At 58.5% G+C, this 18,227-nt stretch overlaps 1 protein-coding gene across 1 annotated transcript in view; it reads left to right on the top strand.

The window, feature by feature from the left end:
• Positions 1-966: 966 nt before the first annotated feature.
• VSTM2L (V-set and transmembrane domain containing 2 like) overlaps positions 967-18,227 on the top strand; it is a 31,017-nt gene continuing 13,756 nt past the window's right edge. Inside the window, exon 1 of the mRNA XM_081292285.1 lies at positions 967-1,200. Within this exon, the coding sequence (XP_081148411.1) occupies positions 1,080-1,200 (121 nt within the window). The 5' untranslated portion in view covers positions 967-1,079. The remainder of the gene's footprint in view (positions 1,201-18,227) is intronic.

Genomic DNA, 18,227 nt, shown 5'->3' with positions numbered 1-18,227 from the left:
CCGGCACGAGGAAGGAATCAGGGGATCTCAGTGGCTGCCTGCTCTTAGGAATGGGAGTACCTCCGTCCCCCGACCCAGATGCACTCGCACACACCCCAGCGAGGCTCATCAGTCCAGGGAAGGGAGCCTTACGACCCAGAAGGGGGAGATCCAATTCACTGCGTAGGCGGCCCAGCACCTCTAACCTAGAAGGAAATCGCTAACTGTGCCTCACTCCCATTATGTAGACGTGAAAACTGAGTCCCAGAGTCCAAAACAACAGTGGTAACTATGGAGGTGGCATGTAAGCAATGTTATGCTTTATCTGATTTCTCAAATCCTCCTCCGACCCCTGGAGGCAGCTATTCTTGTCCCCAATTCTCAGATGAAGACGCTGAGGTGGACATCCGGACATGCTCACACACGGAGCCAAAGGTCGCGGTAGAGCTGTAACCGGGTCTCCTGGGTCTCGGTCCTACCTCGCCCACCTGCAGCCCCGTCTGCCCCTGACCCTGGCACCAGCGAGCTGGCAAAGTTAAGGAATCCCTCCGAGCGCGCCGGCTCTGGCGGCAGAGGGAATGATTCTTCTCCTGTTCCTGCTGGATGGTATTTTCATTTCTGAATCCTGTTGTGTTATGCTTTGCGGGAACCAGGTCCCCGGGGTGCTTCCTCCTCCGGATCGCGCCCCCACCCCCGCTCCCGGGCGGGGGAAAGTTGAGAGTACCGCTTTAAAAATCCCAGCCTGGGCAAAACTTTGATGATAAATCAAGCGGCAGATCCCTCCGCCGCCGCCTCCTCGGGGCGGGCGGGAGCGAGTGGGAGGAGGGGGTGCGGCGCGGCGGCGCGAGCGGAGTGGCCTTCCGCGCAAGGGAAGAGTCCCGCAGTCGGAGGCGGCCGGCTGGGCGTGCGCTCGCTACCCGCAGCCAGGGCTGGGCCAGAGCCGGGCGAGAGCCGGGACCCGGGCCGGGCCGGGCCAGCTGGCAGGGGCAGCGGCGGGAGCCGAGCAGCCAGGCCGCGCAGAGCAGGGGACAGCGGGCGCGGGCTCTAGGGCTCCTGAGCCCCCATGTGAGGCGGCGGCGCCCCCGGACCGAGCGCGCACCATGGGGGCCCCGCTCGCCGTGGCGCTGGGCGCCCTCCACTACCTGGCACTTTTCCTGCAACTCGGCGGTGCCACGCGGCCCGCCGGCCACGCGCCCTGGGACAACCACGTCTCCGGCCACGGTGAGTTCGGTCGCCGCCCCCACGGACTTCCCCAGCAAACCCCACCCCGGGCTGCGCGCCTCCAACTTGGCCGCCCCGAGGCTGGAACCCGCGCCGGCGGTGGCGGGAGTCCCAGGGCTCCCCCTGCTGGGTCTGTGGACCCGCCCTGGCATCCTGGCCAGCCCTGCGGAGGAGGGGGCACCCAGAGCGCACCCCCACTGCCACTGTCGCGGAGAAAACGCCCCCCGACACACACACACACACACACACACGCACACACGAATACACACACCTCCACGACCCCACAGATATTCACAGCCACGGACACACTCGAAGCCACATCACATCCACAACTGCCCTCCCACAGCTCCACACGCCCGGCGCCCTCCTCTCTCATAAATACTTATGCCCACTACACACATCAGGCGCTGCGCCGGTGGGCTCACACCCTGCCAGCTGGCACCCAGGCACGGTGCTTTGCCACAACTCTTGCCTGTCTGCTTGGAGACACACGGGGACACACACACACACACACACACACACACACACACACTTGTTCACGCACTTTGCCCACCCACCCCTCTCTGCCTTTCCCCTTTGAAGACTTCACCTCAGCTATTCTTGTCCCCTCCCTCTCCATCCTACCCCTTATAGACCTAGGGGACCCTCTTCTGAGACCTGTTAGCCTGAGGGCAGCCTCCCCCTTCAGGTGGGTGACATCTCAGGCATGAAGCCTCCTGATAGCTCCCTGAAGACACTGGAGTAGTTAAGGTTACTGCTTCCAGCCAGAGGCAGGGGGTGGGAGGGGAATTCCTGCTGCTTTTGTCTGTCTCTGGGGCAGCAGAAGCCCCCTGCCATTCTTCCACAAGGTACCCCCATCCCCAGTCCTGGCCCCAGAGGTCTGAGACTGGGAGACCTCAACTCCAGCCACTGTGGGAGCTGGGAGCAAGCAGGCGTCCCCAGCACTGCTTGCTCAAGTGTCAGAAGCTCCTGCTCACCCCAGAGGAGCCCAAGTTGGCAACAGAGTTGGGCGGTCTGAGGCAGGCAGCTCTGGGGGCTCCCCTGTCCCTCTGAACCAGGCTCAGGTGTAGGGAACAACACATGGATGAACACAGAAGAGACTCTTCCTCCCCATCCCTCCCCTGCAGGGCTGCATCTCTCAAGGGGACTGGAGCACCAATGCTAGGCACTGTGTGCCCGTGGCTGGGACAGGTTTGCACAGAGGTCAGAGAGCTGAGTGATTTCCTCCGATGGGGACAAGTGAAGACTGTGTGGCGTCGGATAGATAACCAGGGAGGGCCTTTCTGGGACATGACGCATGAATGGGATTGCTCCAGGGGGAGGGCTTTCCAAAGCCATTCTCAGGGTCTCTGCTTTGGGGAGGCCAGGACCTCCCACACCCTTCTGCTTCCGCATGTTAGATGGAATTTGCTCTGTATCGTTCATGCCCCTTCCTACCCCTTACCTTTTGCTACTGATCTGGGTGGAGTCCCGGTAAACAGGGAAAGGTTATTTTGATCTCCACTTAGAGATGGGAAAACCGAGGCTCGGAGAGGTCAGGGGAATTGCCCAAGGTCACACAGTGAGAGAGTGGTTGAGTCAGGCCAGGCCCCAGGGTCTGTCAAGCAGAGAGGATGCTTTCTTCACGACATTCATCTCCCTGTCAGGTTCCCTCCCGTTCTCGGGGAACTGGGAATTCCTCCCTCCCCTCCCCTCCTTGCTTGCTCAGTTCCTTGGCACAGTTGGAACTTCTGCTAGGAGGGTTTTCCAAGGAAGGACTTCCCTGAATTTGCAGTCCCAGGAGACATGAGCCCTGGAGCTCCTAGGTTTAGGTCATCTTGTCTTTGGGGCAGCAGACTCATGGGTCTTTCATTCCCAAGGAAGCAGGCTCTGCCCTTTGTGTGACAGGCTCTGCCTGCCCCCTGGTGCCATGTATGGTGAGGGGGCACAGCTCTGCCCCCTAACTGCAATCTCCCATCGGCATCCTGAGCAGTCCGGCTGAAGCAGGGGAGGGGCTCCATGGAGAGGGGCTGGAACCTGGCTTCTCTCCGGACCCCATGTGCATCTCTGGGCAAGTGAGTGGCCCCGCTTGAAACTCCCCCTCTGTCCCTCAAGAAATGAGGAGGCCAGGCTGCTCTGCAGGAGCCAGGCTGCCTTCCCCCGACATTGCCAGGTTCAAAGTCACCAAGTAGTGGCTGCCGAGGAGCCCTCACAGCTACCCCTGTGCCGGGCCAAGCACCCGCCGCCACAGGAAGGGTCTGGAGCCACTCACTTAATCACAAAAAGAAACTGTTATTAATGATAGTGAGACGCAGCGAATAAGTGGGTCATGTCTAATAAGCCATTTGTGTTCAGGAGGAGAATACCAATTTGATAAAAGCTGTGTGTGCTGAAAAAGCTCCGAAATTGCTGTTTAGCAGATTGGAGCCTGATCGTTTCATTATTCCTGGGCTCCATGTGTCCTCAGCTGATTCGGGAAATGTGGTCGGGTCGGGAAAGGTGTCTCTCTGGGGTTGGGGTGGGGGCTGGAAGCAGGGACTCCTGGAGAGGAGCTCACTGACCCCACCGCTAGGTCGGCTGCTCAGCGCCCCAACTCCATCTGAGCCCAGCCCAGGTACCAGGCAAGCGCCTTCCACCGCCTGCCCTGGGGCTTGTCACAGGGAGAGCCTGCAGTCAGGTGGGTCAGCAAGGACATCTGTTTTGCTTCCCATCTCCCTCCTACCTCCACCCAACCCCCTTCAAAGAGGGCTGTGTAAAGGCAGGAGGAACGAGTGGTGTGTAGTTCTCAAGGTGTCGACTTTGGAGGCGCAGCAGTGATGGTCGGGGGCTGCACCTAGTAGGTGCTCAGGAAATGGCAGCTGTTTTGATTTTCCATATCAGAAAGGGATAGCTCATTGCCAAGAGCACAGCAGGGTGGGAGGAAAGGGAACTCACATTTGTCACTATGTGCAAGGTGCCACCAAGCTCCTTGCCAGCATGGACTCAGTCGGGCTGCAGTCGTTCCTGGGAGGACATTGGGCACAGGAGGAAACTGAGGCTGGTGGGAGGTCACTGATTTGTCCAAGGTCACAGAGTCTGTGTGGAGAGCGGGAGAGCCATGTCAGAGGGAAGGTGACTGGTGGTTCTGGACCTGCCTTCTCCAGGACAGCCTGGAGGCAGGTTGGCCCAGACCTGTGACAAACTTCTTCCCTGGCACAGCCCTGATCCAAGCACACCCCCTCCAGCTCCCCGGGGAACTGTCAAAGCGGCAGTTTTCACCAAGAAGCAACAGCAGCTCAGAAAGGTGACAGATCTTGCTGAGGCCACGTGCACCTTAAAAACAGGCTGCCGGCCTGGACTCCTTGTCTAGTGTTCCTTCCAGATTTTATCCAGGGCAGGTGTCCACGAAATGGGTTTCATTTCTTTCTCTCTTTTTAAAAAATGTTTTATGTTTTATGTGGTTTGTTTTGATTTTTTGGTAATGGGGATTGAAACCAGGGGTGCTTTACTGCTGAGTTATATTCCCAGCCCTTTTTTATTTTTCATTTTGAGACAGGGTTTTACTAAGTTGCTGAGGCTGGCCTTGAACTTGCTGTCCTCCTGCCCCAGCCTCCCAAGTCACTGGGATTACAAGGCAGGTCTTTGTGAGGATCTCTGCAGACCCTCAGAAACCCCCAGGGAGTTTGTTACAATGGTGATCCCCCCCAAGGCCAGTGGTCAAAGTGGTTATTGACAGGATGTTGGAATTTGCATTTTAATAAGCTCCAGCCTGATTAGGAAGCCCCTGCCTTAAGTCTCACCCATACCTATTGGGAGGTGGAGGGGTGCGATCCTTTGGTGCTAGGGGCTTCGCTGTCACGGGGAGAAGTGGTCCAGACGGGGTAGGTGTATGGATCCCGAGAGGAGCCCCAGGAAGCCTCCCCCTGCAGCAGCCCACCCCCCACCCCCCCTCCCATCCCATCCCACACACGCGTGTGCACACACTCACACACACACACCCAGGCCAGCACCTTCAATTATTAATGCACCCAGTGCAGACAAAGGTCCTGGCGAGGCCTGGCGCTTCGTCCATTGAGTGATTCACCAGCCTGAGGTTCTCGGTGGCCAGGAGGGAACAGCGGGATGCCGGGGGAGGAGGGGGCCCGGGCCATTTGGCAAGCAGCCTGTGTGCTGAAAAATGACCCTGGCTTCCTTGCGTTCCTCACCGAACTGTTGGTATCTCGCCATCAATAAGCCGGATAGTTTGGTGGCTGGAAGATGGAGAAAATTGAGTCCTGTCTTGCAGAGGTTATGGTGTTAAAAATGTGTCCGTCTTCGTCCCGGGCGCTGGTGATTATTCTATCAATTACTCCCGTAAACACGGTGCCCAGGGCTGCGGGTTTCCAGGCCTCCTGTGGGGAACCGGCCCTCACCGGCGGTCTCCCCAGGTCCTTCACACCAATGGTTCTGACACGGTGCCCAGCAGCAGCTCCCGGGGCCTCTTTCTAAACAGGGCCAGCTGCAGGTGATCAGCAGGGCACAAGGAACTCTGCTTCTTGATATGGGGACAAGCAAGGATGGCGGGGGGCAGAGTTCCCCGTGGCCGACGAGCAGGGAGGGCACAGGGAGCCTGTAATGGTCCCTGCTGGCCCACAGCGTCTAGGGTAGGAGATAGAACACCTGAGTGAATCCTGGAGGCCCCCTCAGGGTCCTGAGATGGGAGGCCTGAGGCCTAGGGCCCGGGGGAATTTACCCAGAATCTCCTGGGCGGTCCTGCTTGGCACTGGGGGTCACCTTATCAACCCCGTACAAATGGAGATTCAGTGCTCAGTCGGGAGCCCATGTCGGTTGAGGGTCCTGCCAGTGTTTAATGGGACTGGCTCAAGAACCCTGAGCAGAGAGGACAGTGCCAGGCCCAGTGTATAGATGAAGAGAATGGACTCAAGGTCACACCCCTGACAAGTGTTGGGGTGCGATATGAACCCAGGAGTCTTGCTGTGGGCCCTGTGTTCATAAGGCTGTTCAGTTTGAGAAAAGAAGAGGGAGAGGCCTGGTCATGGTGGGAGGACGAGGCTGGGCCTCAAGACCTGGCCCTGTGGTGGAAGACGCTTAGTGACCTCTGTGGTCCTCACCTGGGAGTGATAGCCCCCTCCCACAACAGCCCTCTACTTCCCAAGCTGGAAGGAGAAGACGCGCATATGTGCAGAGTGACGTTGGTGCGACGGGCGGGCGTCAGAAAGGAGCAGAAGGGTGGTCAGAAAGGAGCCCCTTCAGGATTTAGGAACCAAGCCAGCAGCTGAGTCGAGGGAGTCGAGGGGCTGAGCTCCAAAGGGAGTTTGGGGCCAACTGGGCAGCCAAGGTCAGAGTCCCTGTGTCCTGGAACCAGCACAATGCCCAGCCGGAGGTGGTGGCAGGAAAGAAATGAGCGGATGTCGAGGGTCTGAAGGGTGAATTCTGAAACTTCTGCTGATTCCAAGTTCATGCATCTTTAAACACTCAAGTAATTTTAATTTCATAAGGAATCCCTGTTTATAGTGAAACGCCACGCAGTCAGAACCTCTCCCAGGCTGCTGGCTGCAGCGAGGACTTCCTGGGGTGACTAGGGCTGATTCCATCTGACCGTGGGGCGACCCAGGGCCCAGCCCCTGGGATACATGTGAAATGCCTCACCACAGGGCTAAGGCGGCCAAGCATTGTTCCCTGACCCTGAGGAGACTCTTCCATTAGGAGAAGGGACAGTGGTCTCACTGGGAGAGGAAATCTACCCCGCGGCCTGTTCGGTGATTGTGGAATTCACAGCCCACCCCAGTGGGCCCCTCTGGTACCCAGTGCTGCAGAGAAGTCAGGTGGGGTGAGGAGGTCCTGCAGGTCCCCTTCCCATGGCTGTGCCCCTCTCCTTCCTCAGAGCCATCACGGAGGTCTCTGGGCCTCGGCTCCACACCTCCCCCACCCCAGTTAAAATCCTTCTTCAAGATCCCTCAGCAAGACTGGGCCCTACCTGAGAGATGATCTTAGGAAGAAGCCAGACAGACCTCTTACGCTTTAATAGTTAGGCATTTATTTTATTGGGGTTGGAAAAATATAACCAGCCCATCAAAACTGACTTCATAGATGTGATTGCTTAGGATGAGTCTAACGGGGTATTAGAAACTAGTGGGGTTTGTTTATAGGAAAACATGAAGAACATACTAGTGCAGGTGGTACAGAGCATGTCCAAGGGGGGTCCACAGAGTAAATTTTGGGACTTGGGGGACACATTAGTCCATAGGCCACGTCTTCCCCCTCATTCCCCACGTGCTGCATACTGGGAACACTGGCCTAGTGAGGACTGTTGAGGTGTTTGGAAGCTTAGTCATTCATTCACTCATTCATTCAACAGATACCAGCCGAGCACCTGCCTGCCTGGGAACACATCAGTGAAGGAGAGAGATAAGGCTTTTGCTGTCTTGAGTTCTCAGTCTAGTGGGGAGACAGACAACTAAACCCATAAGAATATCAAAAGTATGAATTGTGGCTGGGCACAGTGGCACACATCTGTAATCCCAGTGGCCCTGGAGGCTGAGGCAGGAGGATCGAGAGTTCAAACCCAGCCTCAGCAACTTAGCAAGGCCCTAAGCAACTCAGCGAGACCCTGTCTCTAAATAAAATATTATAAAGGGCTGGGGATGGGGCTCAGTGTTTAAGTGCCCCTGGGTTCAACCCTTGATATATATATTATGAATCGTGGCAAGATTTAAGAAGCAGGGGTGAGTGACAGTTAACTCAGAGAAGGGCATTGACCTCTGGAGCTGAGGGTGCGGGGCAGTGAGCTCTTCATCACAGAAGCTGTGGAGCTGGCCCCAGCAGCTGTGAGCCAGAGCTGCTGTAGAGGGAGGGCTTTCTGTCTTATCCTAAAGGAGCAAAGACTGGTGAGGTGGGCAGAGAAGCCAGGGCACAGTCGGGGTGAGTCAAGTCCCACAGGGATTTAGGGGTTGTGCTGGCTCAAGGGCCCAGGTGGGTGGAGCCCCCAGCAGTGAGGATGCCACCCGCAGGGGACCTGGCCGGATGGGGCCTTCTGTCTCCGGTGGCTCCTTTCCGCCTTTGCTCCAGCTCTGAGGGTACAAAGCTAGGGACACTGGGACACTAGGGACACTCCTTCCGCCCTTGCTGGGTGACACAGCAGGTCCCCACCTCTCTCAGGGCTTCAGTCCCCGACCTGAGCAGGCTCGAACCCTCTGGAATTCTTCCCTCTGTGTCCTCCTAAGCCCCGCTTTCTGCCCTGCTGTCTGGAGTGTGACCCGAGGGTGGAGTCCCTCCCTGGCACATGGGGCCTTTTGGGGTGGGACAGAACACTAGCCGCCTCCTCCCCTCCCCTCCCTCCTCCTCTAACCACCGCTCCCATTTCTCAGGGAGGACTCGGAGACGCTCGCCCGATGACACACAGATGTTGAGTGGCAGAGCCAGGCCCGAGCCCAGCTTGTGGGACCGCGAGCCAGAGTGCCGGACCGTCATCTGTCCTGCTCGCGGCTGCCAAAGCGCGGTGGGCAGGTGCGCGTCCTGAGCCCTGGGAGCCCTGGCTGCCGCAGGTCCTCGGGTCTGGGTCCTCGCAGAGGCCGTTCGGGACGCGGGGAGCGCGCTCTGCTGGGAAGAGAGGCTCCGGGGCTGAAGTCCAGGCCCTGTCTGTGGGGAGTGGGGGCCCTGGGCTGCTGGCACCTGCGTGTCCCTGACCGGGTGTTCTAGCAGTGGGCGGGTGTCTGGTCCCAGGGCGAGTCCAGAGTCTGAGTGCCCCACCGTGTGTGGCAGCTGGGAGGGTGGGGGGTCCCTTGGCCTCCCAGCCCGAGGGGACTGAGCAGGTGTCCTTTGCCTGGCGGCCTTTGCTTCTGTGCCAGCCTCCTCTCCCCTCCACACTGGGGCCCTTGGGAGGCCAGGGGAGCCCTGGGAGCACCTGGAAGGCCAGAGCTGGGGCCGTGGAGAGCCAGTGGCCAAGGGCAGGCAGTGCCCCCGGGGGGCAGGGCATGTGCCTGCTGCCTGTCCGAGTCTCCCTCCAGGTCCTCTCCTCCTCTGGCCCCTTTCCCTCTGTCTTGGTCCCTCCCCTGTTGCGCTGTACCCTCTCTCACGCCAGCCGGCTTCTCTGTTTACACACTCACACTCACACCGGTTCAGGCGACATCTCTGATTACGCATACGTATATTCCATACATCAAAATGACACCCCCACAGGGCAGGCATTCAATAAGTGTCAGCCAGGGAGTGAAGGGTGGCCAGGCGGCAGAGCTGGAAGACCTGAAGCTTCCAGGGGTCACCATCCTCTCTGATGCAAGCAACTAGTCACATGGTGCCTTTGTGCCCCTGGTTTCCAAGGGCTTGTGGAGGCCCCGAAGCCTCCCTTGGTCACCAGGGGAAGCAGCCTTCATTTCCTCAGGGAGGAAACCGAAGCCCAGAGAGGAGCCAGGTCTGGCCTTTGGACATGGGCAGGTCTGTGGCAGAAAGGGACCAGGAGTCTGCCCTCCTCTGGGACAGTCTTGGGGACAGAGCTTTGTTCATTTCCCCGGCAAGTCTGGCAGGGGCCTGGAGATACTGGAGAACAGAGACAAGCTCAAGGACGGGGCTCAGCACTGAGCCATTCGGAGGGGGTCTCTAGAGGGTGGTGTCCTGGTGCAGTCAGGGAAGACTTCCTAGGGGAGGCAGACTCCTAGAGGCTTGTATCCAGGGACAGCCAGGACTGGGAGAGGCGCCTCACCTAGCTGCTGGGCCTGACGGGGGCTTCACCTGGAGTCCTGCGTGCTCATTGGAAAGGCAGGCTGGAGCCAGAGCTTGGAGAGCAGGGTTGAGTCTTGATCCACTGGGCAGAGGCCACCTGGGTGCCCTCTGTGTGGGGAGGCTGGTGGAGAGACAGGAGGAGAGGCTGCCTGCTGGGAAGGCCTGAGGTTGGTTGGAGCCTCGCTGAGGCCGGCAGAGTCCAGGATGGTGGAGACGAGGCCTGGGAGGGGGTGGGGGTTGTGTGTGTGCGCACGCGTGTGCAAACAGGCGTGTGCGTGTGTGTGCGAGCATGCTGGCCTCCTTGCAGTCCTTGGCCATACACTCCTTCCCAGGGCCCTGTTGGTGCCTCCCAGCCGGCACCCTGGGCGCCCATTCCCTCCACAGCGGGGAGAGGAGGCTCAGGGGGTGTGGTGGGCCTGGAGCCCAGGGTCTGCCTGCCTTAGCCTGGCACGCTAAGGGTGTCTCCTGGACTTGGGGGGCCCTGGACTGAAGCCCCTTTTCTGGGATCCCCAGGCTGGGTTCCCGGCTGAGGCTGGAGGGCTGCGAGCAGACGGCAGGGTGTCTGTTTTGCTTTGCGAGGTTTTAAAAAAATCATTTCCGGCCTTGGAGGCAGCAGCAATTACTGCCGGCTCACTGGGGAGCTGTTTGCCGCCTGTCATCGGCCCAGGGAAAGGGTCCCTAATGGAGGCCCCGCGGCCAGAGCGCAAGGTAGTGGAAATAGCGCTCAAAACAAAGCCACGCTAATGGTCTCCTAGCAGGCAGACCCAGCAGAGTGGGGAGGGCTGAGGCCAACGGAAGCCTCCAGGGCAGGGCCAGGATTGGCCAGGCAGCTGCCTTGTGTCCCCCAAGATCCCCGCAGTGGTCACTGGACTCCAGCGAGGTGCTGGAAGCCAAGGCTTCCCCCAGATCTGCTGCTTTCTGGCTCTCTGCCTCTGGGCATGTTAAATCCCCTCCCTGCAGAGGGAACAGTGTAAGTGCAAAGGTCCTGGGGTGGGGGTGGGACAGACCCCCTCAGTTTGAGATTCCCTGGTGCTAGAATAGTCTTTGTGTTTAAAGAGTCTAGGCCCAGGCCAGGCTTCTCAGCATGAAAAAGGGGGGCTGGAGCTTGGAGAGGGGGAGCTAGAGCATGTCCACCCTGCAAACGCAGGTGGTCATCCCCAGCATGGTCATGCCTCTGGGAGGCCCTGGGCCTGGTATTTACAGGCGTATGTGCCCATCGGCTCCTCACAATGCCCACTTTACAGATGAGAAAACCGAGGCTGGGAGGAAGTGTCATGGGGCTCAGATCCAGGTCAGCCCAACTCCAGAGCCGACTTGGATGCCAACTTGGGTTTCCCAACACAGCGGGCAGGGCTGGCAGGGGCTGGGAGTGGGGCAGGCACTAGGGCCTGATGGGACCAGATCTGACCCAGGCCAGGTCCTGTGGGGCCACAGCCAGCTGGACACCCCAGAACCCCTGCTCGAAGCATCTCAGGCTCTCCTAGCCTCTCCCCTCTGCTGCTGGTCCCTGCACCCAGTTTCCCATGCACCCTCTTGCCTTCTGCCCCTTCCTGTGCCTGGCCCTCCCTGGGCCTCCCTGGGCCTCCCTGGCCTCCCTGGCCTCCCTGGGCCTCCCTGGCCTCCCTGTCCCTCCCTGGGCCTCCCGCTCTCCTGCTCCCCTGGCTCTGGGGTGCGTCTCAGGATCCGGGGCCACCTGCACCCCGGGGCTGGAGTGCCGGCCTGGGCCCGCCACTCGCCCCTCCCCGCCAGGGTTGGGGCTGGACACAGAGTCCCCTCCTCAGCTGCCTCCCGCTGACCCCTGGCGCTCTGGCCCTGATGGGTGGGAAGAGGTGGCGGGAGTCCCTCCGGGACCTGCTCGGCTCCACGGTCCTGCAGGTGCCAGGACATTGTCACTGTCCCTAAGTCTCCCCGGGGTCGTGGTTCCACCGCGGTCTCCCTCGGTCTGAGCGGTGGCCTTGGGGCCGCCCGCCCCTCCGCCCGCGCTGCCCTCCGGGGCCAGGGCCGCCTGGCCGGTCCCCGCGGCTCCGCTCCTGGCTCCTTCCCGGGGCTCAGCGTCGTCGCCGGTGAGAAGCAGAGACCCCGAGCTGCCCCTTCTCGGCTGCTGGGGACGAGGAGGGGTCTTCCGCTGCATTAAAAAAAAAAAAAAATCCCTCGGCAAAAATCCACGCAGAGCCGCCCGAGCCGCCCGGGGAGAGCCGCCGAGCGGGGTGAGCCGGGCTCTGCAGGACAGCGGGCGGGCGAGTGGCCAGGGTCAGCAGGGCGGCCACGGGGGCGGGGGCTGCTGCTAGGGTGGAAATGTTGGGGACTAGATGGAGAGGGTCGTTGTCCCCGAACTGTTCCCTTTGAAATGGTTGATTTTGAGTTTGGTGAATTTCAATAAATTAAAAGTCAATCGAGGACACTGGCCGCACCACCACAGCCTGTGCCCGCAGCCCCGGGGGGCATTACCGCGCTGACCCCGACAGCCAGACTTGGAGGCCGGGGGACCCTTACCCCATCTCCCAGGCGAGGACACCGAGGCTCAGCATCAACGGGCCCTTAGCACCCAGTTAAGTCCTCAGAAACGCTCCGTCTTTTGGTTTGTCCTGGGCAGCACCGGCCAGGGCTGGCAGGGTCCCCCCCCCACCCCGGGGATCGTGCTTTGTGTGGCTGGGACTCAGCCCCCAGCGGGCTCCACAGATAACAGTGGGGTCTTGTGACCGCCTGTGTCCTGCTCCCTGCAACAGCCTCTCCACCTGTATTGGTTCGTTTGCTTCTTTTTCTTTAAGTGTGGATGAGTCCTTATTTTTATTCGTGTGTTTGTTTGAGGTGCTGAGCTTGAACCCAGTGCCTCACACTGATAGGCAAGCGCTCTACCTTTAGCCACAACCCCAGCCCCTGCATTAGTTCATTCAGTCCTCTCACCCAAGCTCAGAGATGTGAAGTAGCTCACCCAAAGCCACACAGCAAGTCTGGGGAGAGTGGTAGCTTGTGTCCTCACCTGCGCAGCCTGGGCTCCCCCTTCCCCAGCCTCTTGCCTTCCTCCTGGTCCCTTTCCCACTTTGGTCAACAAACTGACATTTCCTGTTCACAGGTGGGGATGTGTGTTGGGGGCCAAGGGGTACACTTCTGAGGAACAGGAGGCTGCAGAGAGGCACCCTGGATTGGAGGGACAGGAAGCCCCCACCTGGTCTGTTTGCTTGTGCAGGAGAGCAAATAGCTCCCCCCAGGGGCAGCCTTTCTTTGATGTATCCCAGTTCGTTCAAAATTCATGAATTCTGTCTTCTGCTCCATAATATTTCCACATTTGTTCCAGTACACACACAGCCTTCTTTCTCCATTTTTCTGGAGTGAAGCCTGATTTCTCAAGAAGTGATTCTCCTGAGCCAGGCATAGTGGTGCCCGCCCGTAATCTCAGCAACATCGTGAGACCCTGTCTCAAAATAAAAAACCACAAAGGGCTAGGGATGTAGCTCATGGTAAAGTGGGCCTGTGTTTGATCCCCAGGGCCAGAAAAAAAAAAAGTGGCTTCCTTGGTTTGACCATTCCGACTGCAGAGGAGTCCCCCACTTCACTTCTGAGGTATCCATTTGGGCTGCTCTATTCCTTCATGGAGGCTTGTCCTCACCTGGTGCAGGTGCAGGGGGCACAAAGGGGACAGAGACAGGAAGGATCAGCCGGACTCAGGAGGCCTCTGGGTGTCTGGTCCAGAGTGGGCAGGGCCTTGGAGGTGGGAACTGGGGATGCATCCTGGGGCTGGTGGCCAGGGGTGGCCAGGCTGGGATGGTGGTGGGCGCCGGATGGCGTCCACACATCAACAGGACCTGCATCCCAGGCCCCTTTGGATCAAAAAGAAGGTCTCTGCTGGGGGCTGGCTCTGAACTTGACACCGCATCTTTGCCAATATCCTTGTTAATGGGAAAAGTTGGGGTGGAGGCCCAGGCCCTCCGCGGGCCTCCTTCCCTGGCTGGGATTCACGAATGCCGTTTGGTTGTCATAGTGTTGATTTTTACAGTCGCCCTCTGTTTATGGCAAGTGATGCTGATTTTCGGTTTATGGCCGTAATAAAAGCCTCCTTTTAAGCTGAATTTATTTAAGTAAAAAGGGAAAGATGCTTTGAAAATAAATATTAAGCAAATACTAGTGCAGGTGGTCCAGGGAGCCTGTGGAAACGGTGGAGGTGGTCCCCAGAGGCTGGATTTAGGAAGCCCTCTCTCTGGCACCCTTTCCTCCTCTGAGTCTCCCCGACCATCAAGCCCTGTCAGCCTCCAAGGTGAGACGTGTTCCCTCCTCCCAGAGCCTTCCTGACTGGGCAAGGTCGGAGACACCTTGGGGAGCCTGGAAGAGGGCGTGGCCTGGGGGAGGGGGAGGGTCCCCAGGGTTAAGCCTTCACTACTTGCAGCAGGGAGGGCCCAGCTCCTGTTGCGGGCCGGGCTTCCTCCTGCCAGGGCACACGGAGGTTCCTTAAGCGTTTTTCCAAATGACTTCCTCTTCAAGAGGAGGAAAGCTGCTGGACGTGGTTGGTGCATCCCTGTGATACTAGTGACTTGGGAGGGAGGCTGAGGCAGGAGGATTGCAAGTTTTGAGGCCACCCTCATCAACTCAGCAGGATCCTGTCTCAAAAACGGGGAGTGGCACTTGGGATGTGGCTCAGTGATCATGTAGCCCTAGGTTCAGTCCCCAGTACCAGAAAAAGAGGGACGCTCTAGCTTCTCCACGTTAGCCTGCCCATCTCAAGATGCAACAGCCTTCCTGAGCTCCCCCATCTTGGCTCTTGCTGAGTGCCAGAGTGGCCACCCAGGGAGTCCGGCATAGCCAGGGCCTGCAGGCTTTGCATGTCCAGCCTGGGAGACTGACCGTGACCCCGAGAGCCAGCAGTTTCCCAGCTGGGCCCAAGTGAGGGGTTTCCAGAGGCCCCTAGGCAGCCCAGAGAGGGGAAATGGGGTCCTTCCCCGTCCGGCTGCTGGACCTGCTGCCTGTGTTCACTGAGCACCTGCTATGTACCTGGCATTGTTTCAGCTGTAAACAGACCCAGGTCCACAGTCCTTAAAGAGTGGGCGCTCCAGTTGGAAGACAGACAGAAATGAGATAAATAAGCACAACAGAGCAGGTGGGTGTGAAGGGTAAGAAAAACATGGGACACGGCAAAGGGAACAGAAAGTGGGCACAGGGAGGACCTCGCCAGGAGGACGTGTTTGAACACAGGCTTCAGGGAAATGCAGAGAGGGGTCTAGACACGAATCAGGAAATTGTTACATTGTTGTGTGGAAACCCCACTTCTGGCCCAGGGCAGCCCCTGGGGCCTTTTTAAAAGTAGTGCTAAAATGGGCTTATTTCCCTTCACATGACATTCTCCAGCTCCATCCATTTACCAGAAAATGCCATGACTTCATTCTTCTTTAAGGCTGAGTAATATTCCATCATATATATATATATATATATATATATATATATATATATATATATATACACACACACACACATTTTTTATCCATTTGAAATAAGCCAATCCCAAAACCTCAAAGCCAAATGTTTTCTCTGATATGTGGATGCTAATTCAAAATAAGGGGGAGGGTCTAGGGAAGAAGGAGTTACTTTAGATTAGGTACAGGGGAGTGAAGGGGGAGGGGGGGAAGGAAGGACAGTGGAATGGGTCAGACACTACTACCCTATGTACACATATAACTCAATGTGACCGGTGGGATTCTACATCATGGACAACCAAAAGAATGGGAAATTATGCTCCACTTATATCTAATGTATCAAAGTGCATTCTACTGTCATGTATAACTAATTAGAATAAATTTAAAATATGCACAACAGAGTTTAGCATTTTTACCTTTTCTTCTTTTTCTTTTGGGGTACTGGAGCTGGAACCCGGGTGCTCCACCACTGAGCTACAGCCCCAGCCCTCTTCATTTTTTTTACATTGAGACAGGGTCTCCCTAAATTGCTGAGGCTGGCCTTGAACCTGTGGTCCTTCTGCCTCAGTCTCCCGGTCTCTGGGATTACATTTTCACCATGTCCTTCATGAATGCCCGGCAAGTGGCTGCCCCCAGCCGCCTCCCCAGCCCCATTTTCACGGTCTTTGGGTGTCCTGTTTGGTGGTGACAGGTGCAGACAGTGGCTCTGCTGCCATCGCCAGGACCTGTGTCACCCCAGGGGGAAGCTCCAACAGCAGCTCTGTCCCCAGCCCTGGTGCCCACCCCCTCCTCCTGCCCTCCCTTTGACGGTGCTGGGGACCTCCTTTGCTGGCTCACTCCCTTGGCCTCGGTCCTCAGGGCGCCCTGGGGTGGCTCAGGTCAGAATCGCCCTCCTCTGGGGCTGCGCTGGGGATGGACTGGACTCTGTGAATCCGTCCGTCCTGGAGGCGTGGCGCCCAAGCATCTCAGTGTGGTCCAGGGGGAGGACCGAGGGGCGACCGAGGCCGCAGGCCACACTCTTCCCTGGCTGGACCCCTCCTCTGTCTTAGTTTTCTGGAAAAGGATCTGCCTTGTCCCCAACATCCCTGGGAGCCCGCTTCTCCTCCGCAGAGCTGCTGGCTGTCTGGGGACCGTCCTTTGCAGGCCCCCAGGGGGCCCCACACCAAGACCCCAAGAGCAGGACAGGGAGGCCGGGCAGAGGCAGAGAGGAGATGTGGGGCTGACCAGGGCGTCGGGGATGGGAATCTCAGCAGAGGTGGAGTGAGCCCGGGGGCCAGGCTGCTGCTGCCCACGGGGACAGACGCCCTGGGCCTGCAGGAGTCCAGGGGCTTCTGGGAGGTGGAGGTGGTAGAGCAAAGGCGGCCAGAGAGGAAGACGGAGCTATGTGGGAGAGGTCCCTGGCCCCGGGGAAATACAGATGCTGTGCCACCGTGCCATCTGCTGAAGCAAAAAGGAAGCATCTTTGAAGATCTTTCTGGAAGGCAGCCATGGTGGTGCACACCTGTCATCCCAGTGACTCAGGAGGCTGAAGCAGGAGGATTGAAGTTAGAGGCCAGTCTCAGCAATTTAGGGAGACCCTGACTCAAAATAAACAGTAAAAGGAGCTGGGGACGTGGCTCAGTGGGAACGCACCCCTAGGTTCAACCCCCAGAACCCAAAACAAGCAAACAAACAAAAATAAGCTCTTCCTGGTTATGTAGGAATTTGGGAGTGAGAAGATGAGAGAGTGTTATTGATTGAGCACCTACTGTGTGCCAGGCACGAGGCATGTGTCACCTTGTGTCTGTTTCTCATCAGCCTCTCATTCTCCCCTTTCTCAGGTCAAGAAACAGAGGCTCAGAGAGGGCACAACCCCTCCTTCTCCCAAATCCATGACCACAGCAGCCCCTGGGCCGGGAGTCACCTGGGGATCTGGCAGGGAGAGGTTTTGTGTCCCCAGCTTGGCTCTGATGCTGCTGTGGGGCTGGGGGCTGGGTGGCTGCAGGGAAGACGGGGAAGGGTCCTGAGGAAGGTCTAGAGGTTACAGGTTCCCTGTCTGGGTTCATTTAACCACTCACTTGCTCTGTGGCTTTGGGCAAGTCACTAAACCTCTCTGAGCCTTGGCTTCCCCATCTAATTCAGGGATAATAAGGACCCCACCGTACTGAGTGCCATGCTGGGAGCAGGAGGGAATCTGTGTAAGAGCCTGGCGCTGCGGCGGGTGCAAAACAAGTGGCTTATATTTCTTCAGGATTATTATTATTGCCACAGCCTCGCTGTCAGCATCATCAATGGTCGCCGGGAACCCCCAGTCCTGGGCTGGTGCCACGGCCTTACAGGTCCCGGGAGGAGCTGAGCCGGGGTTGGCTGCAGGGGAGCTGGTGCAGAGCTCTGTGGGGCGAGGCAGACCCGAGCCCGAAAGCTGAGCCCGGGGGATCTTGGTCACGATGGCAGGTCAGGCCTAGGGGCCAAGGGCAGCTGTCTGCGAACCTCTTCTCTGACTTTGCTCTCCTCTTCTGTCCAACGGGAGAGCATGGGGCGCTGGCCTTGCAGCAGGTGCCTGGGCAGCAGGTGCAGGGCAGCCGGCTCCGATTCTCACCAACGTTCCTCATGGTGTCCACTCGCCTGGCACCCTGCCCCTGGCCTCTCCTGGTGGCGTGTGCCCAGCCTTCCCGGCCTGGCTTCGTGCCCCCTCCTCCAGGAAGCCCTCCAAGGCAGAGACACCAACCCCCAGGACACAGGCCAGGGCTCCGGGCTATCAGGGTGGACCCCCATTATACAGAGCAGGAGGGACGCTCAGGAGCCGGGTGCTCCCAGGTCACACAGCAGGTCTGTGGGCAGAGACGGGCTCCCTCCTGCATCCCTGTCCCCTGTCCAGGGCTCCCTATGTCCCTGCAGGCAACCGATGGCCAGCACCCCGGCTTCCCTGCCTGTCCTGCAGCACAGCGTCCCCTTGGCCACCAGGTTGGA

The sequence above is a fragment of the Spermophilus citellus genome (assembly GCF_964194105.1).
Source record: "Spermophilus citellus genome assembly, chromosome: 4".
Classification (NCBI taxonomy): Eukaryota; Metazoa; Chordata; class Mammalia; order Rodentia; family Sciuridae; genus Spermophilus; species Spermophilus citellus.
The sequence above is the reverse complement of the archived record's forward strand: the minus strand, read 5'-3'. Positions and strand labels throughout refer to the sequence as shown.